This window comes from Heptranchias perlo, chromosome 20, assembly GCF_035084215.1.
Source record: "Heptranchias perlo isolate sHepPer1 chromosome 20, sHepPer1.hap1, whole genome shotgun sequence".
NCBI lineage: Eukaryota > Metazoa > Chordata > Chondrichthyes > Hexanchiformes > Hexanchidae > Heptranchias > Heptranchias perlo.
Genome location: NC_090344.1, coordinates 48,290,379 through 48,311,977, shown reverse-complemented (window position 1 = coordinate 48,311,977; position 21,599 = coordinate 48,290,379). Strand labels below are relative to the sequence as shown.

Genomic DNA, 21,599 nt, shown 5'->3' with positions numbered 1-21,599 from the left:
TGTCTCGGGCAATATTTGTCCCTCAACCAACGTCACGAAAACAGATTATCTGGTCTTTCTCACATTGCTGTTTGTGGGATCTTGCTGTGCACAAATTGGCTGCTGCGTTTCCCACATTACAACAGTGACTACACTTCAAAACATGTGTTTTTGGCTGGAAAGCGCTGTGGAACGTCCTGAGGTTGTGTAAGGTGCTGTCTAAATCCAAGTCTTTCTTTCTGCCTTTATAAAAACAAGTTGTTATATGCCTCGATACTTTTGATATCTGCTTGTGTGATTTCAATCCTTTGCATGTGTGTTTAGCATCTCTTCTGCAAGCCACTCCAATAACAAAGCAGGCCACTCAATCAAAGAGCTTAAATACCGGCTCTGTCCATTCGACTCACCAAGTTGTCCAGCATCCTCATCAGAGCCTCAAACTCATGTTCACCGACTCGGCTCTTCTGCATCCGTCCAAACGTATTGCCTGCCCAGCCCACAGAGCCGATTTCGTAGGCCTTGCATTTGTCGCGGTCCAAAAGGATCACGTTCTCCACTCCGCCTGCACTGGAGAGGGACGAGATCTGCAAACGAGGCGCACGTGTTAAAGTCTTACCAGCGGACTGAGGTTGGGGTGTCACTTTGGCCTGAGTCCTGAGTCAAGGAGAGATCCAGACTTCAGCCATGCGATTGGGGAGACGGTAAGAAGCTGAGGCAAGACTCCACCCACCCCCCCATCTCCCCAACGACAGGTGGAGAGGGCCAGTGGGATGAGGTAAACAGAGGGGCTTTGGAAAAGACTTGGGAGCAAGTCACCTCCCTGCTAATTAGGCTTACTGGAAAAAAAAACTTTTACGAAGGCCCAATCCCAATTTCTCCATCGCACAGAATGATGGCTACCTGAAGGTGTTATCAACAGGCCATTCCCATTCCTTGGAGTTATTACATCAAAGGGACTTGAAACTTTAGAGAAGTATAGACTATGGGGTGACCTGGTCGAGGTTTATAAGATGATGAAAGGAATAGATTGTGTGTGTGCAGACAGTTTGTTCCAATTAAATACATTAGGGAGGACCAGGAGTCACGATTTTAAGTTGTATGAGGCCAGATCTGGGTTAGATGTCGGGAGGTGGTTCTTTTCCCCAGAGAATAATGGGCCTCTGGAACAGGCTGCCGGCTCGTGCGGTGGACGCCGATTCGCTGAAATCCTTCGAGCGAGAGCCGGACCTGTTTCTGGCTGGGGCGGAGATCACCTCATATAAAAGGTAGGTGCCGTGTTACTATTAATCGGGGCCAAAGTGATCTCCTGGACCAGTTTCGACTGCCTAAAGGGGGAGGGGTCAGAGAGGAATTTCCCAGACTTTTCCCCCCCTGAATTAGCCTGGGTCTTTTATCTGATTTTTCGCCTTTCCCAGGAGATCACATGGAGTTGGGTGGTGTGGGGAGTGTCCACATTGTGATACACGAGGCAGTTGTGTGGGACAGGCTGGGTGGACCTGAGGGTCTTTTCCTGTCCGTCACTGGTCGTATGTAAGCACCCTCCAACCTGTTACTCTGCACCACGTTCAGGAGTGGACTTCATGCTTTATTAATTTTGATCAAGCTTTTTTTGTTCCTGTTGACTGCAAGTTCCTGTAAACGATTTGCTCCAGAGTCATGTTGGGTTTTAATTCATCGCATATTATGAGAGGATGGGTCCAGCCGGCTGTAAGGGAATTAAACGGGAATTCTAAAGCAGAATCATAAGGGAATTAAGAACCTGAAAATGGTGCATTTTACTCTCACCTGTATTTCACAGGCAGACTGAAGATGGTAAATCTTATAGAAAGCCTCTTCCACAGTTTCACCAAGGGCTATCACACCATGATTTCTTAAAACCAGTACCTGAATGGAAGACAGAATTAAAATTAACGTGGCAGCTTGCAACAACACATCCCAATGACTGCGCTCCACTGGAGTAAGTTGTAACTTGGCATCTCCGAAGATCACTTGTTAAGATGACGGGTGTGTTTGGCAGTGTTTTCCCGTTAGCACACAGAGAATGCAGTAATACCAAGTACGGGTCTGTGGCCTGCAATGTGCCGGAGGTGCCCGAGTGTGGTTCAGTAGAGCTCCAGTCACACGCAGCCCATGGAATGGGTGGTGAAGAGGAAACCAGCCACATAAAGAATGTGGCTACGAGAGCAGGTCAGAGGCTGGGTATTCTGTGGCGAGTGACTCACCTCCCGACTCCACAAAGCCTTTCCACCATCTACAAGGCACAAGTCAGGATTGTGATGGAATACTCTCCACTTGCTTGGATGAGTGCAGCTCCAACAACACTCAAGAATCTCGACACCATCTAGGACAAAGCAGCCCGCTTGATTGGCACCCCATCCACCACCCGAAACATTCATTCCCTTCACCACCGGCACACAGTGACTGCAGTGTGTACCATCCACAGGATGCACTGCAGCAACTCGCCAAGGCTTCTTCGACAGCACCTCCCAAACTCGCGACCTCTACCACCTAGAAGAACAAGGGCGGCAGGCACATGGGAACAACACCACCTGCACGTTCCCCTCCAAGTTCCGACTTGGAAATATATCACCGTTCCTTCATCGTCGCTGGGTCAAAATCCTGGAACTCCCTTCCTAACAGCACTGTGGGAGAACCTTCACCACACGGACTGCAGCGGTTCAAGAAGGCGGCTCACCACCACCTTCTCAAGGGCAATTAGGGATGGGCAATAAATGCCGGCCTCGCCAGCGACGCCCACATCCCATGAACGAATAAAAAAAAAAGCTCCCCCTGTAAACATTTTAAAATCTCCATGCCTGCTGCCTCCCTGCAAGGTGCCTTCTTGCCCCTGCCAGTATTCTATGTGCAGCCGGCAACTCTTGGCTCACTGTCGCTGCCCGACATGCGAGGGCCCTGTTGCCCTTTCTGGTGCTCCCGCACACAATGAGCAAAACAAAATATTCAAATGAGCTGACCCGGTGCTGCGCCTCGCCAGAATCATCGACACCAGCACGTTCACTCCCGTGAAGCTTTCAACATCGGAGAGGTTTCTTTGTTTTTTGCAGTCATTAGCACAACATTCTGTCCTTCAATCCTGATCTATTGCAGTGACCCGACAGCGAGAATGGAGGACGCTGTGTCCAAGGCGCTGCTCGTACTCTTTCGCTGCTGAACCGTGAGGGTGGAATTCAGATTATTTCTTCTCAACAGCCTTTCAGCTCAACTCATTGGCCTGTGCTGTGTCAGTCAGTCCCCCGAGCATCATTACTCTTTCATAGTTCCTCATGGTGGTTTTAGCAGTTGATTGCTAAGGCACTTTATCCCTCTGTGTTCAGCGATCATAAACCTTCCTACCCTATACTGCAAGGGGGTGGGTGGGGGGGGAAGGTGTATGAGAATCATGTGACTTGTTTCATAACGCCCGTTGCCTGATCAATCTCTTGTACGTCAAGCCTAGACGGCCTGAGACCAGCAGGTAAAATCTGGTGTTGGCGAGGCCCAGCGTCCAATCTCAGGTGGGTTATTGGGGGGGGCGGGAGGGGGCGCGAAACCGAGACCAAACAGGGGACAGGTGAAAAGCAAAGGGTCAAGGTTCACACAGCAAAGTTGTCAACTCAACAGCCAGTGCAATAGCTCACCTCACCTCACCCATTCCCTTTCCAGACGGTGGTCGGTGCATTTGGGGGCGGGGGGATAAGAAATGACTGAAGGAAATGGGCAAGTAAGGATCAAATATAAAACTATGAGTAATATAGGTGTAAAGGCAAGTACCTTGCAGGTGGGTCCCAGGCATTTCTGTAGCTGAATCCGATCGTCCTCCTCATCCGGGGCTCCATTGTATTCATAATACGCCACATCCCCAACTAGCAAGGCCTCGTGGGATAAAGGCAAAATGCCGCACTTCATCGCTGAAACCTGTAAGACAAAAGGAAATTGCTCGGTCGAAGGACAGTATCCTGCTTTGCGATAAATAGAGTGATGTTTTACCATTCATATCTTGAGGGACTGGAGTGAAGCCAGACAGATGCTTCCTTCAGTAAACAGCCGAGATACCAATATTGAATAATTACAATAATACAACAGAATACACAGTCAATTATGAAGGACTCTCTGGCAGCGCTGACTGCTCTACTATAGTGCATGAGTGACAGGCACCAGCACCAGCTTAAAAAGGGAATCCTTTGGGGGGGGGCGGGAGGGGTAATTGTAACTTTCGGCGATAGGGTACGATGGTGTAGTGGTTATGTTACTGGCCTAGTAATCCCGAGGACTGGACCAATAAGCTAGGTTTGATTCCACTCCGCTCAGTTCCCAATCTGTATTGTACCCTGGGGTCGGGGGGTTGGGGGAGGTTGTGTTGTGATTCCTGGTGGTTCCAGTACCTCCTGATGGCCAGATACAAGGACCACCGGGGGTGTTCTTCGAACTGGCTGAGTCTCCTTTCTCTCAGCAGCAGAGCTATCGAGGGGTAGGCAGACCAGAGAGGGACAACAACTTTCCGAGAACCAAAATTACATAAGAAAGGAATTAAATAAACCATAAAACTGAATAGCTGTGGATGCTGGGACAACTGAAAATGACAAAACTAAGATCGGTAGATTTTTATCGGGGGAGGGTTTTGAGAGAAAAGGAACCAAGGCAGGTGAATGGAGTTGAGGTCCTGATCAGCCATGATCTAATTGAATGGAGGAATAGGCTCGAGGGGCTGAATGGCCTCCTCCTGTCCCTGTGCAGATCCAGAGTTTGACTGGCCGAGGAATCTAGAGTTGACCGTTTCCACATACCGTTAAATAACACAGCGGACATCGAGAAGTCCGGCGCTGGGAACACATCTGGCCGTCTCGATTTCACGTTGCAGTACTCACCGCAGCAGTGGCAGGCGTGTGCAGGTGTATTATGCACCGGACGTCAGGGCGGGCAGCGTATATCGCCGAGTGCAGACTGAATCCGGCACAGTCCACAGAGAAACCGGTGCTGCCCTGGTTAACCACTTCTCCCAGGATGTTCACCTTCACCTGTGAACGATTGAGTGAACATCAGTCGCAAATCCTTAATCTTCATCGGGTATGAAGCGAAAAGGGCAGGTAGACATCGGGGACTTGTTGAGGCGAGGAGAGAAAGAGGCACAGCATGGGACAGTTGGGGAACAAGCAGGGAGAGGAACCAAGTAGTCAGGCTTTCCGGCCTACCAGAACCACTGTCTTGCTGTCACAGCAAGATCTGTTGCCGCAGGGCCACCTTTGACAAAGTATTTTTAATGTATTTCATGTGATATTTTGACAAATATTCTTCAGATTTTCATTTCAGGATTCTTTTCTTAAAATTTAATTTTAAGTCCATCATTAAAAACTGGATCCAGCAGCACAGCCTGGCCCAGAAATGACTGTTGTAGACATCAGGAGATGAACAATGAGCACATTTCCTACGACCTTCCTCTGTCTTATTTTGAACGCAGACATTTGACATGTTTCATTTAACTGGGTTAACTCCTCTCCTGAAACAATGGACAAAGGAATGTCGCAGGAGCATGTCGAACATTTGTCCCACTTTTATCGACAAATGTTGGGACTGAATTCCCCAAATACCCTGAATAAATGTCCCAGCTCCCCTTCCATCCAGAAACATCCCAGGCTGAGGAGCCCGACCTGACTTTCCCATTTTCAAAAGCTCTCCTGTCCTCACTGAGCGGTCAGATGGTTGGTGAACTGGGAGTGGACAGTTCAGCACCTTTTAATTGCAGCGAAACCATTTTCTATCATGAGTATATCAGCGGCTTCACTTCAAGCAACATTTAATGGTCAGCAATCTTCATCTTAGTTCACAGCATCTTGAGACAAAAGCAATGTCTCTCCAACACCGAAACAGAATATCTGGTCACTTACCCATTTGCTGTTTGTGGGAGCTTGCTGTGCACAATTTGACCGCCACATTGGCTTGCATTACAACAGTGACCACATTTCAAAAATAATTTACTGACTATGAAACACTTTGGGACATCGTCATGATGCGATAGGTGGTATATAAATACAAGTTATTTCTTTCTTTGCTTTCCCCCATATAGTGCAGGTACAACCTATAACAAGGAACTCTGAGCTGTACTTTGCCCTGTGCGATTACATGGGGTGGAAATTTGTCCTGGACAGTATCGCATCAGCCACCAATTACGCTCCCTGCCCAGATATTCAGTTCTACACCCTTACTGTTCTTCATGGGATCTTTTATATCCACCTGAGGGGGCAGACGGGGCCCTTGGTTTAACGTCTCATCTGAAAGACGGCACCTCCGACAACGCAGGACTCCCTCAGTACTGCACTGGAGTGTCAGCCTAGATTAATGTGCTCAAGTCCCTGGTGTGGGGTTTGAACCTACAACCTTTTGACTCATGGGCGAGAGTGCTACCCACTGAGCCACAGCTGAAATACCAACTGAACAGGCTTACAACGAATCCAGAAATAATTCTTCACAGAAAGCCTGTGAGGATGTGGACTGCACCTCCCCGGAAGGCCCCAGATGCAGAACGAATTGAGGTGTTCACAAGATGGACAGATATTGATTTGGGAAGTGAGAATATGAGAAAAGAAGGGGGAATTGTGATTGAACAAATAAAGAGCTGGCATGACTAACAAATGGCCAATCAGATGGGCCGAATGGCCGACTCCTGTTCCTTTGTGAAAAACACTGGGCAACTAGCCTTGGTTTGGTATTAAATTAAAAGCAAAACCAAAGAAGTTGAACCCATGAGAGAGAAGGGTTAAAGGTTCAGTGTTTACGATGAAGATACTCACCAGGATAGATCCAGAGACCTCCCCGTAGGAGATACCTCTGGGGATGATGAGAAAATGATCTTGTTCTTTGCTAACTCTGAGCTGAAGACAAACACACAGAGAAGAAAAGATAAGGTCAGATCACAAGTTAATTTAGCAATGAGGAAGACCATTTGGCCCATCTTAGTGCATCCGTCCCTGAAGTCCCCCATTACAGCATCCAATGAAATGATTCTAGGGTTTTCACATTTACCACTTCCCCTGGAAGTCCATGTGTTAATCACTCTATGGGTGAAGAGGTTTGAACCTGTGTCCCCTTGTCCGCCTCCAGCAATTTACTAACATAGAATTACATAGAATCTGCAGCATAGAAACAGGCCATTCGGCCCAACTGGTCTATGCTGGTGTTTATGCTCCTCGCGAGCCTCCTCCCTCCCCTCTTCATCTCGCCCTATCAGCATAACCTTCTATTCCTTTCTCCCTCATGTGTTTATCCAGCTTCCCCTTAAATGCATCTATGCTAGTCGCCTCAATACTCCTTGTGGGAGCGAGTTGCACATTCCCACCACTCTCTGGGTAAAGGAGTTTCTCCTGAATTCCCGATTGGATTATCGGTGACTATCTTATACTTATGGCCCCTAGTTTTGGGCTCCCCCACGAATTTGAAGTAATTTTCTGGATCCATTTCTTCTGAAACCATTTCCAACCTTCTTTCCCTCGACAAGGCCACCACTCAGACTCGAGGATGAGAAGCCGAATTTTCTCCAGTACCTTTCCTCTTAACTCAGGCCCTGACACGAGGGATCAGCATCTTTGGAGCAGTATTCAACAAACAACAAATGCTGCTGACAGAACAGCAATGGTGTTACGGTCTCCAGGCAGCACAACGAGGCTCCCAAAACCTTTCCCACACTAACTGTTCTCCAGAGTTTGTATCGTGGAAACACTGTGTACGGGTGTCAGTTACTTCAGGCAACTTAGGGAGGCACATCTTCAAGTAAATGGCCACTTTTTGTGAATCTTCCATTGTCAAACCTCCATCAAATGGTATTGTAAAAATTACATAGAATGTACAGCACAGAAACAGGCCATTCGGCCCAACTGGTCCATGCCGGTGTGTTTATGCTCCACCCGAACCTCCTCCCACCTTACTTCATCTAACCCGATCGCCATATCCGTCTGCAGCACAAAACTGAATGTAGCAAAGTTGATTTTGAGGTGTTGACCGTTAATCAGTCCATGATACCGTGTGTCACGTGTGTTGGCTTCGTTTTGTAAAATCTCTTTCCTTTTATAAGGTTCTCCACCCCTGAATCCAACTGCGGTGGCTGGGAGACCAGGCCTGTGCTTCTCCATGACGAGTGAGGGGAGGATGCTCACATCAAGGTCAGGAATTGGCAACAAGAAAATAGCTTTCACACACCGTGTCCAACCGACCCTCTCACTTACATTATCTTCTGAGCAAAACTGCAGGTAACAATTTGAAAGAGAATTTTCTCCTTCACCTTCAAAGCGCCATGAAATCCATCTAACAGACATGGCAACTCAGAGTCTTCAATCTTAGCCTGTTGCATTCCACAGACTCCCTGCACAAGGGCTGAATCCAACGTGCCTCCTCCCAATAGCCAGAGGTTCACAAAGTGGGTTCCTGGGACACAAGGGAATCCATGAGTGGGGGTGAGGGGGTCCGCCAATTCATAAATGTCTGTGCTTTTCTGTATTTGTTGACTCACGAACACATTGTTTCCTATTGCCTTGCACCAGGGCAGAAACATTTCCTTCAATTAATGCAATTCCCTTTGAATAGCTCTCACCATCCAACTGAATTAGGACAGAGGTGTCTGGGAGTCTGCCCGGATTTCAGGGGTCCGGGGGAATTTGTCCGTATTTGAGGGAGTCCTTGGGAGTTTTCCAAGGTCCAAAGGGGTTTGCTGGAAGTGTTGCGATACTCGAGAGGGTCCCTGAAAGTGTATCAATATTTGAGGGGGTGCACAGGAGTGTGCCAATACTCGAGAGGGTCCCTGAAAGTGTATCAATATTTGAGGGGGTGCACAGGAGTGTGACAATACTCGAAAGGGTTCCTGAGAGGGTGTATCAATATTTGAGGGGTACAGCGGAGTGTGACAATACTCGAGAGGGTTCCTGAGAGGGTGTATCAATATTTGAGGGGGTGCACAGGAGTGTGACAATACTCGAGAGGGTTCCTGAGAGGGTGTATCAATATTTGATGGGGTGCACAGGAGTGTGCCAATACTCGAGAGGGTTCCTGAGAGGGTGTATCAATATTTGAGGGGGTGCACAGGAGTGTGACAATACTCGAGAGGGTTCCTGAGAGGGTGTATCAATATTTGATGGGGTGCACAGGAGTGTGCCAATACTCGAGAGGGTTCCTGAGAGGGTGTATCAATATTTGATGGGGTGCACAGGAGTGTGCCAATACTCGAGAGGGTTCCTGAGAGGGTGCATCAATATTTGAGGGGTGCACAGGAGTGTGCCAATACTCGAGGGGGTTCCTGAGAGGGTGCATCAATATTTGAGGGGTGCACAGGAGTGTGCCAATACTCGAGAGGGTTCCTGAGAGGGTGTATCAATATTTGAGGGGGTGCACAGGAGTGTGCCAATACTCGAGAGGGTTCCTGAGAGGGTGTATCAATATTTGAGGGGTGCAAAGGGGTGTGACAATACTCGAGGGGGTTCCTGAGAGGGTGTATCAATATTTGATGGGGTGCACAGGAGTGTGACAATACTCGAGGGGGTTCCTGAGAGGGTGTATCAATATTTGAGGGGTGCAAAGGGGTGTGACAATACTCGAGGGGGTTCCTAAGAGGGTGTATCAATATTTGAGGGGGTGCACAGGAGTGTGCCAATACTCGAGGGGGTTCCTGAGAGGGTGTATCAATATTTGAGGGGGTGCACAGGAGTGTGACAATACTCGAGGGGGTTCCTGAGAGGGTGTATCAATATTTGATGGGGTGCACAGAGGTGTGCCAATACTCGAGGGGGTTCCTGAGAGAGTGTATCAATATTTTAGGGGGTGTGCCAATATTTGAGAGGGCCCCTGAAAGTATATTAATATTTGAGGGGACCTCCACACAGACGCGTTTAGAACGCACTGATCTGTGCCGATACAAACTCTTACAAGCTCCAATCTTGTCCTTAACGAGACATTTCTTCAGTTCTTTCTGACCAGTTAATGGGCACAGCAGACACTGTTGTAATTGAAGGCTGCTGTACATATCCATGACTTGGGATGGGGGCAGGCCTTCTTCTGAGTCGAGGTTTCACTTGTTAATTGCGCCCTCAATTTCTCCAATCACACCTCGGCTTAACTATGACGTAAAATTACACAGAATATACAGCCCAGAATCTGGCCACTCGGCTCAGCGGGTCCGTGATGGTGTTTATGTTCCACACGTACCTCCTCCCAACGAGAGCCTGAGAGCACCCACACCACTCATAACCTGCACCACTTTAGTCGACACGTATGTCGGCCGCTGTGGAACTGTCACATTGTTCACCTCCCACTGAGAATTTCTATTGATTTAACTGAGAGTCCTGCAGTGTTGTGGCCGAATTTTATTTCTCAGATTCAATTCTGGTTCAGTTCAGGGGAATCAGTATCGACCCATGACTCATTGAGCAAGCTGCCAATAAAAAGGATTTAATGTCATGTCAGCCCTGCTCTCAACCAGACAGAATAAGACGATTCGTCCGGTGCTGGGGTGCAGGGAGATTACTGTCTGTGGAGTTTATTGTCTAAACAGTTTAAATAGCGTAAGTCGACAGATATTGTGGGGTTTTGCTTGACTCGCAATGAGGGTCATGGAGTATTTATGCAAAACAACCACTTAAGAGATTAAATGGATCGGCAGAATGAGTGGGCTTGGTGCAAGTGTTCTTTCTCCTGCCTTCATGTCTGATGTTCCTGCATAACAGACAGATCCGATCTGGTACTGTCCCAAGGCTGGGCGATTACATTTCATTCAGTCTGGGCTCAAGGAGCAACCTCAAGCAACACGATGGCAAAGTGAAGACGAGGGAGGGTGGAAGATGACACTCGATTTAAGTAAGGAATAAAGTTCGAGGCACAGCGAGGGAACACTTTCAGAGCGATCGGCTCCTGCTTCCCATTCCACATAAATCAGCTGCTCCAGTACAAGCAGCAAGCTGAGCTGTGTCGCTCCCCGACCTGGAAAGATCAGAGTGCGGTGAGTTCAACAACGGCCCAGGCCGAAGCCTGGAATTCCGTCCATGTTTGGGTTTTATATGATGGACTCGGAAGGTGTAACTTCAGGGACTGATACAATCGACCTGTTTCAGAGATTGGAATGTATAGAGTGTCTAAGAGGCACCTGAGACAGAGAGCGAGAGAGAGAAAGAGAGAGATAGAGACATAGAAAGAGAGTGAGAGAGAGGGAGAGGGAGAGAGAGAGACATAGAGAGAGAGGGAGAGAGAGAAAAAAAAAGAGGGAGAGAGAGAGAATTAGAGAGACAGAGGGAAAGAGAGAGAGGGAGAGAGAGTGAGAGATAGAGACATAGAGAGAGGGAGAGATAGAGACAGAGACATAGAGAGAGGGAGAGAGAGGAAAAAAGAGGGAAGGAGAAAGAGAGAGAGAGAATTAGGGAGACAGAGGGAAAGAGAGAAAGGGAGAGTGAGAGATGGAGACATAGAGAGAGGGAGAGAGAGGGAGAGAGAGGAAAAAAGAGGGAGGGAGAAAGAGAGAGAGATAGAGAGAGAGAGAAAATTAGGGAGACAGAGGGAAAGAGAGAGAGGGAGAGAGAGTGAGAGATAGAGACATAGACAGAGGGAGAGAGGGAGAGAGAGGAAAAAAGAGGGAGGGAGAAAGAGAGAGAGAGAATTAGGGAGACAGAGGGAAAGAGGGAGAGATAGAGAGAGGGAGAGAGAGAAAAAAAGAGGGAGGGAGAAAGAGAGAGAGATAGAGAGAGAGAGAATTAGGGAGACAGAGGGAAAGAGAGAGGGAGAGAGAGTGAGAGACAGAGACACATAGAGAGAGGGAGAGAGAGAAAAAAAGAGGGAGGGAGAAAGAGATAGAGAGAGAGAGATAGGGAGACAGAGGGAAAGAGAGAGAGGGAGACATAGAGAGAGAGAGAAAAAAGAGAGGGAGGGTGAAAAAGAGGGAGGGGGGAGAGAGAAAGAGAGAGGTAGTGAGGGTGATAGAGAGAGAAAGAGAGAGACAGAGACAGAGAGAGAGAGAGAGGCAGATAGAGGAGTGAGAGAAACAGACAGAGAGAGGAGAGAGAAGAAAGAAGACAGCGTAGGAGAGAGGAGATAGAGAGAGAGAGAATGAGAGAATGAGAATATGGGGGCTGCCCTTTTGCTCAGAGAAATGGTGACATGGATGTGACAGTGAGGAGACCATTTCCGACCCAGATACACCTTTCCAAATGTCCCTTGCAAATATGCCAAGTGAGGACTTCCTTACAGGCACTGCACTGACAGTTCAAAGCCAACCGCTCACCTTCTTGAGCAAATACATCTCTTTCCCCCACAAGGTCATGTCCAAGTTGCCTCACCAGGGTCGTGCCCAAATAAAACCAATGTCCTGTGTATAAAATGCAGCATCCTATTTGCCGATTTTAGGGCCTTTCTTCCCTGCACTTTCAAATATCCACATAAATACCAACCAGCAGGAAGGAAAGCTTCAGAATTGTCGACGGGCAGAATTCATCCATTCTCATTTGAGTGAACCTCTGCTGTTTTTAATAAGGGATACATCCCCTGAGCGTGTGGTCTCACCAATCCTACTCACTGTGATGTATGTGTTAGCAAGCTGAGCCCAACCAAAGAGGTCCAACAGTCGATGGATACTGGCAATCTTGCATCGCATTAGTCTCTCTCCCTTGACAAAGGCCAAAGATTCAGTTGTTCGGAAGTCATTGATTGGTGCGACCATCGTCACCCCTTTTTTTGACAGAAAGAGTTAAAAAAAATTACTTATCTGCTCGCTTATCAGCAAGCCCAGTGCTTGCATATTAATACAAAATGTGAGACGCGAAGACACAAAGTTTCTTGTAAATTTCCCTTGTGCTCACAACCTCTCAGTCGGCACGACTGTTACATCCTTTTCTCTGGTGTTGTATTCTTTGACAGGATTTGAGTGGTTTGCAATGTTACGCCCATGTTACGACCAACCAGAACTTTCACTGTACATTGGACGCAACCAAGACCATTCACCATTGTTGCTCGCAAGGTTGAGTGGGATTGGGTCCAAGGACTTGCCTCATCAGAAGTGGCGACAAATATGTTATTTTTGTGAAAGAAATCAGTTGGAGGTTACACTCAAGTCAACAGGACTGACCTATCTTGAGACTGACCAGTGTGGGAACGCGAGGTGGGGAAAGTGTGTGTGTGGGGAGGAGAGGGAATTATCGCTGTGTGTTTAAGAGGACACCAAATCATCCAACCCGAAATGTTTGGTGCTGAGGGAGGAAAAGTTTACACAGGAAGTAAATCGAAAACACTGAATAGACTGCAACTCACGGCCTTACCGAGCGGTGAGGTGGGGATTGTCAATGGAGTGCTCGTCATAAAATCCACAATCTGACGCAGTGCCCAGAGGTTGGAGGAGTCATTTCCTTTCTTCATCTGCTCCTGGATCAAACTTTCCAGTTCATCTCTGAAGGCCTAAAAAAAACCCCAATGGACCTTGTCACTGGTACTCAGCACAACAGCCTGGTAATTACTGTCAGCGGTGTTACCATTTAAGATGCTTGAATCAAATTTCTTTTATTGGAGGCATTAACCTGTTTTGAATGAATCCTTTACGGTGCAGCTCATGATGAGGTTTATCACGGAGTGGCACAAAGTGTGGGATTTTTTCTTCCACTTTCAGGTTCAAATACCGGGTGATCTCCCTTTATTCTTACCCCCAATGCACCTTAACTCCATCCCTTCAAGACCATCCCCTGCTGCACCGTTGTGACGCTCCCGTTTCAAACAGTAACCGTCCTTGCGGCGTCTCTGAACGAGACTGCGATGTCCTGCAAACGATGGGTGATTTTTGTTTGTCACCTGGCACTGGCTGGGAACTGGGCTGATGTTGTCCAGCATCATTTCACTTCAGACACAAAGAGCCAGCAGAGAGTGGAGACACTCATTCCATTAGTGACAGCTCAGGGCGCTTGATTCTCTATGGACAGATATCACGGGCTGTAGCCCGTGTGATTTTTCTGATCCACACTCTCCTCAGGGGAGGCTGTGTGCCCCGGAGTGGAGAAGCAGAACATTTACCCTTGCGCATTAATCCAATGCTACACAGGTGAGTAGTGCTTACCGAGCAAGTACCTGCAGCTCTCACCAGACTGACTTGTACCATTACTCACTGGACTTTGCAGGATCATGGTCACTCGCTTTTTCTGCTCCATCAGGTTAAAGTCCTGCCTCAGGGTTGGAGCCATGTTCCTCAGTCGAAGATATTCCGGATCATCCTCAGAGACCCGGTCGAAATAGCACTCCTTTCGGGTGGAGCTTGGCGGAGAGGGCACCGACAGAACCTCCTGGGCGGTCTCACTGCTCATAGTTGGGTTCGATTCTGCCGCTGATCCCCTTTCCTGGACAGGACAATAAAACCAGTCAGTGAATTACCTTCCAACAAGGAATCAGATCTCGAGCAGTCCCTTTCTCTCCAGCCATTGGATCTACTGATGCTGGCGCTCGCACATTAATCTCCGATCCCACGGATGTTAAATTCTGAACGCACTCTTTGGCATCATCCAAGGACCAGAATTTATCACATCAGTGAAACTTTTCAAAGTGCTTCAAACTGTCGGTGATTTTTTTTTGAGTGAAGGGAGGAATGTTGGCCAGGCCACAGGAGAATGCCCAGCCCCTCAAACAACATCCGCGAAGACAGGCAAGCAAGTCACGAGGTCTCAGCCGTGGCTCAGCGGCGAGCACTCTCACCGCTGAATCAGAAGGTCGTGGGTTCGAGTCCCACTCCAGAGACTTGATGAGCACATAATCCAGGCTGACGCTCCCAGTGCAGTACTGAGGGAGCGCCGCACTGTCGGAGGTGCCGTCTTTCGGATGAGACGTTAAACCGAGGCCCCGTCTGCCCTCTCAGGTGGATGTAAAAGATCCCATGGCCACTATTTTGAAGAAGAGCGGGAGGAGTTCTCCCTGGTGTCCTGGCCAATATTTATCCCTCAACCAGCATCACTAAAACTACAGTTGCTGAGGAGACACTGGTTGCGAAGGAGACCCCAAGCTTCCGAGAGAGGGAGTGAAAATCGCTCTTCCCTGCTTCCAACCAACCAGCCTTCGAACTGCATGTGGGGAGCCTGTGGAAGGTGGCCATTCTAATGATATCAGGTAAGGAACAGAGGAGACTTCAGGGGAAGAAAAGAAAATAAAATTAATAAAGCATTGACAGCAATATCTTTATTTCAGGAATATATAATTTTTTTCACCCAATGCAGGTTAAGCTTCTGTTTGAGAGATAGGTGTAGAACTGATGCGTCCTCGATCCTTATTGAAGGGAAATTAAAGAATGAAACTTTGCCCGTTGCTTATCGGGAAGCTATTTCATCCTTTCACAAGCTGCAATGTTGGCCCCTGGGGTGGCTGGAGCTCCTTCCAATCCTTTCACTGCACAGAATGTTTCTCTGAAATTCACTCAGTGGAGCGCGCTGTCTACCCTGAAGCAGCAAACGGTGCAGATTCGAGGTGCCTGGAAACGAGAGCTATTTCAAAGAGAAAGAAATCGAGAAGTGGACTTTTCTTCAGCATTGTGTTGTTTTGTCAGGTGGACCATCTGCTCTCTCGGGGGGTCTGCCGTTGCACTGGTGGTTATATTCTATTTCTGATAGAACACTGCGCTGTGCCAATTAAAGTCACATGGCCACCTTGAATCATCGAGTGTGGGAGACAGTTGGATGAATTCAGTTGGCTGAAGAATCTAATTGTTGCGAGAAACTAGCCAAGGGTTGGGAGTGAAGTGGCCATTTCCTGTCACCAATTCACACTTTATTCCAAAAAAAACCAATCATTTTCAAGTAAATTTTCTTGCTTATTGGGTGATGGGTGTCATTGCAATGAAACAGAATAATTCGATCACTTTTTTTTAGCTTTAGTGTCAGCATTGTGCACACCTATGGCAGACTTAACACAGCCAGGTTTTAAGTGCAAACAATTTTACAACACCAAGTTATAGTCCAGCAATTTTATTTTAAATTCACAAGCTTTCGGAGGCTTCCTCCTTCCTCAGGTGAGGAAGGAGGAAGCCTCCGAAAGCTTGTGAATTTAAAATAAAATTGCTGGACTATAACTTGGTGTTGTAAAATTGTTTACAATTGTCAACCCCAGTCCATCACCGGCATCTCCACATCAGGTTTCAAGTGAAGAGCCTTAAGCTTAAGCTCAGAAGAGCTCCCTCTGCTGTACCATGATGTGGAGATGCCGGTGATGGACTGTGGTGGACAAATGTAAGGAATCTTACAACACCAGGTTACAGTCCAACAGTTTTATTTGAAAATCACAAGCTTTCGGAGATTATCTCCTTCGTCAGGTGAGTGAGTGCTCACCTGACTATAACCTGGTGTTGTAAGATTCCTTACTGCTGCACCAGAGTGACATTTCTAATGACCACATGAGCCATCTTCACAGTTCCAATTCAGTGGCAATATGTGATGAATTATGGGCAGTTTTATGTTATACACTTGCACCAAAATAGGAATTGGATGGAGGCATTCATTGCTTTCTCAGTCAGCTGCACACTGTCCAACCACAGAGCTCGTTGGTACTCCGAAAGGTTGTGCGAGTGAAGGTTTGGACAGATCGTGAAGGGACAAAGAAGAGAGAACTTCCATTTATATATATTGCCTTTCACGATCCAAAGCATTTTTTTTACTCGTTCACGGGATGTGGGCATCGCTGGCGAGGCCGGCATTTATTGCCCATCCCCCTAATTGCCCTTGAGAAGGTGGTGGTGAGCCGCCTTCTTGAACCGCTGCAGTCCGTGTGGTGAAGGTTCTCCCACAGTGCTGTTAGGAAGGGAGTTCCAGGATTTTGACCCAGCGACGATGAAGGAACGGCGATATATTTCCAAGTCGGGATGGTGTGTGACTTGGAGGGGAACGCGCAGGTGGTGTTGTTCCCATGCACCTGCTGCTCTTGTCCTTCTAGGTGGTAGAGGTCGCGGGTTTGGGAGGTGCTGTCGAAGAAGCCTTGGCGAGTTGCTGCAGTGCATCCTGCAATGAATTACTTTTGAAGTGCAGTCACTGTTGTAATGTTGAAAAACGCAGCAGCCAATTTGTGCACAGCAAGATCCCACAAACAGCGACAAGCAAACAGCGACGACTTGCATTCATATAGCGCCTTTAACAGAGTAAAAGTTCCCAAGGCGCTTCACAGCAGCGTTACTGAAAAAAATTTGACAGCAAGCCACAAAAGGAGACATTACGACAGGTGACCAAACCCTTGGTCAAAAAGGTAGGTTTTAAGAAGCGTCTGAAAGGAGGAGGGAGGGGTGGAGAGGTTTAGGGAGGGAATTCCAGAGCAGAGGAACCAGTCAACATGTTTTTATATGGTGGGTGGTTGAGGGATAAATGTTGACCAGGGCACCAGGCGAACTCCCTTGCCCTTCTTCCAATGGTGCTGTAGGATATTTTATATCCGGCTGAGAAGACCGACAGGGCCTCATTTATCATCTCATGTGAAAGATAGCACCTCCGACAGTGCGGAACGGCTGAAGAACTGCACCGAGATATCAGCCCAGATGATTGAGCCGACAATCTTCAGACTCAGAGATAAGAAGTTACCACTGAGTGAAGGCTGACACCCAACTGAAGGTGCAGCCATTTTTGGTGCATTAAAAAAATAAGATTTGAGCTTCTTTTAAGGCTCCCCAAGCAGTGATTTCCCAAAATTTAACAGGTCAACAGAAGGATGTACAGAGGTCATCTCAATAGCAAAAGAACAGAAACCAAGGAAATCATCACCGAAATTCACAATGTCATTAACACACAGCACTGACAGGAAACCTTCTCACTATATTCACAGTGACACTAACACACAGCACTGACAGGAAACCTTCTCACTATATTCACAGTGTCACTAACACACAGCACTGACAGGAAACGTTCTCACTATATTCACAGTGTCATTAACACACAGCACTGACAGGAAACCTTCTCACTATATTCACAGTGTCACTTACACACAGCACTGACAGGAAACCTTCTCACTATATTCACAATGTCACTAACACACAGCACTGACAGGAAACCTTCTCACTATATTCACAGTGACACTAATACACAGCACTGACAGGAAACCTTCTCACTATATTCACAGTGTCACTAACACACAGCACTGACAGGAAACCTTCTCACTATATTCACAGTGTCACTAACACACAGCACGGACAGGAAACCTTCTCACTATATTCACAGTGTCACTAACACACAGCACTGACAGGAAACCTTCTCACTATATTCACAGTGTCACTAACACACAGCACGGACACGAAACCTTCTCACTATATTCACAATGTCACTAACACACAGCACTGACAGGAAACCTTCTCACTATATTCACAGTGTCACTTACACACAGCACGGACACGAAACCTTCTCACTATATTCACAGTGACACTAACACACAGCACTGACAGGAAACCTTCTCACTATATTCACAGTGTCACTAACACACAGCACTGACAGGAAACCTTCTCACTATATTCACAGTGTCACTAACACACAGCACGGACAGGAAACCTTCTCACTATATTCACAGTGTCATTAACACACAGCACGGACACGAAACCTTCTCACTATATTCACAGTGACACTAACACACAGCACGGACAGGAAACCTTCTCACTATATTCACAGTGTCACTAACACACAGCACTGACAGGAAACCTTCTCACTATATTCACAATGTCACCAACACACAGCACGGACAGGAAACCTTCTCACTATATTCACAGTGTCACTAACACACAGCACTGACAGGAAACCTTCTCACTATATTCACAGGGTCACGAACACACAGCACTGACAGGAAACCTTCTCACTATATTCACAGTGTCACTAACACACAGCACGGACAGGAAACCTTCTCACGATATTCACAGTGTCACTAACACACAGCACGGACAGGAAACCTTCTCACTATATTCACAGTGTCACTAACACACAGCACTGACAGGAAACCTTCTCACTATATTCACAGTGTCACTAACACACAGCACGGACAGGAAACCTTCTCACTATATTCACAATGTCACCAACACACAGCACTGACAGGAAACCTTCTCACTATATTCACAGTGACACTAACACACAGCACGGACAGGAAACCTTCTCACTATATTCACAGTGTCACTAACACACAGCACGGACAGGAAACCTTCTCACTATATTCACAGTGACACTAACACACAGCACGGACAGGAAACCTTCTCACTATATTCACAGTGTCACTTACACACAGCACGGACAGGAAACCTTCTCACTATATTCACAATGTCACTAACACACAGCACTGACAGGAAACCTTCTCACTATATTCACAGTGTCACTAACACACAGCACTGACAGGAAACCTTCTCACTATATTCACAGTGTCACTAACACACAGCACTGACAGGAAACCTTCTCACTATATTCACAGTGACACTAACACACAGCACTGACAGGAAACCTTCTCACTATATTCACAGTGTCACTAACACACAGCACTGACAGGAAACCTTCTCACTATATTCACAGTGTCATTAACACACAGCACTGACAGGAAACCTTCTCACTATATTCACAGTGTCACTAACACACAGCACTGACAGGAAACCTTCTCACTATATTCACAGTGTCACTAACACACAGCACTGACAGGAAACCTTCTCACTGTATTCACAGTGACACTAACACACAGCACTGACAGGAAACCTTCTCACTATATTCACAGTGTCACTTACACACAGCACTGACAGGAAACCTTCTCACTATATTCACAGTGTCATTAACACACAGCACTGACAGGAAACCTTCTCACTATATTCACAGTGTCACTAACACACAGCACTGACAGGAAACCTTCTCACTATATTCACAGTGTCATTAACACGCAGCACTGACAGGAAACCTTCTCACTATATTCACAGTGACACCAACACACAGCACGGACAGGAAACCTTCTCACTATATTCACAGTGTCACTAACACACAGCACTGACAGGAAACCTTCTCACTATATTCACAGTGTCACTAACACACAGCACTGACAGGAAACCTTCTCACTATATTCACAGTGTCACTAACACACAGCACTGACAGGAAACCTTCTCACTATATTCACAGTGACACCAACACACAGCACGGACAGGAAACCTTCTCACTATATTCACAGTGTCACTAACACACAGCACGGACAGGAAACCTTCTCACTGTATTCACAGTGTCACTAACACACAGCACTGACAGGAAACCTTCTCACTGTATTCACAGTGTCACTAACACACAGCACTGACAGGAAACCTTCTCACTATATTCACAGTGTCACTAACACACAGCACGGACAGGAAACCTTCTCACTGTATTCACAGTGACACTAACACACAGCACTGACAGGAAACCTTCTCACTATATTCACAGTGTCACTAACACACAGCACGGACAGGAAACCTTCTCACTATATTCACAGTGACACTAACACACAGCACGGACAGGAAACCTTCTCACTATATTCACAGTGTCACTAACACACAGCACTGACAGGAAACCTTCTCACTATATTCACAGTGTCACTAACACACAGCACTGACAGGAAACCTTCTCACTATATTCACAGTGTCATTAACACACAGCACTGACAGGAAACCTTCTCACTATATTCACAGTGTCACTTACACACAGCACTGACAGGAAACCTTCTCACTATATTCACAATGTCACTAACACACAGCACTGACAGGAAACCTTCTCACTATATTCACAGTGTCACTAACACACAGCACTGACAGGAAACCTTCTCACTATATTCACAGTGTCACTAACACACAGCACTGACACGAAACCTTCTCACTATATTCACAATGTCACTAACACACAGCACTGACAGGAAACCTTCTCACTATATTCACAGTGTCACTTACACACAGCACGGACACGAAACCTTCTCACTATATTCACAGTGTCACTAACACACAGCACGGACAGGAAACCTTCTCACTATATTCACAGTGTCACTAACACACAGCACGGACAGGAAACCTTCTCACTATATTCACAGTGTCACTAACACACAGCACGGACAGGAAACCTTCTCACTATATTCACAGTGTCACTAACACACAGCACTGACAGGAAACCTTCTCACTATATTCACAGTGTCACTTACACACAGCACGGACACGAAACCTTCTCACTATATTCACAGTGACACTAACACACAGCACGGACAGGAAACCTTCTCACTATATTCACAGTGTCACTTACACACAGCACTGACAGGAAACCTTCTCACTATATTCACAGTGTCACTAACACACAGCACGGACAGGAAACCTTCTCACTATATTCACAGTGTCACTAACACACAGCACTGACAGGAAACCTTCTCACTATATTCACAGTGTCACTAACACACAGCACTGACACGAAACCTTCTCACTATATTCACAATGTCACTAACACACAGCACTGACAGGAAACCTTCTCACTATATTCACAGTGTCACTTACACACAGCACGGACAGGAAACCTTCTCACTATATTCACAGTGTCACTAACACACAGCGCTGACAGGAAACCTTCTCACTATATTCACAGTGTCACTAACACACAGCACGGACAGGAAACCTTCTCACTATATTCACAGTGTCACTAACACAC

The 21,599-nt window shown here is 47.0% G+C and overlaps 1 protein-coding gene across 2 annotated transcripts in view; it reads right to left on the bottom strand.

Annotated features, from left to right (window-relative positions):
* Positions 1-21,599, bottom strand: part of add2 (adducin 2 (beta)) — a 211,345-nt gene that overhangs the window by 84,198 nt on the left and 105,548 nt on the right. For both annotated transcript variants that reach the window (XM_068001269.1, XM_068001268.1), the window contains exons 4-11: positions 14,088-14,315; positions 13,254-13,389; positions 12,515-12,666; positions 6,765-6,845; positions 4,845-4,994; positions 3,751-3,894; positions 1,765-1,863; positions 387-563 (exon numbers count right to left, since the gene is read on the bottom strand). In XM_068001269.1, coding sequence (XP_067857370.1) covers positions 387-563; positions 1,765-1,863; positions 3,751-3,894; positions 4,845-4,994; positions 6,765-6,845; positions 12,515-12,666; positions 13,254-13,389; positions 14,088-14,282 — 1,134 coding nt within the window. In that variant the 5' untranslated portion in view covers positions 14,283-14,315. The remainder of the gene's footprint in view (positions 1-386; positions 564-1,764; positions 1,864-3,750; positions 3,895-4,844; positions 4,995-6,764; positions 6,846-12,514; positions 12,667-13,253; positions 13,390-14,087; positions 14,316-21,599) is intronic.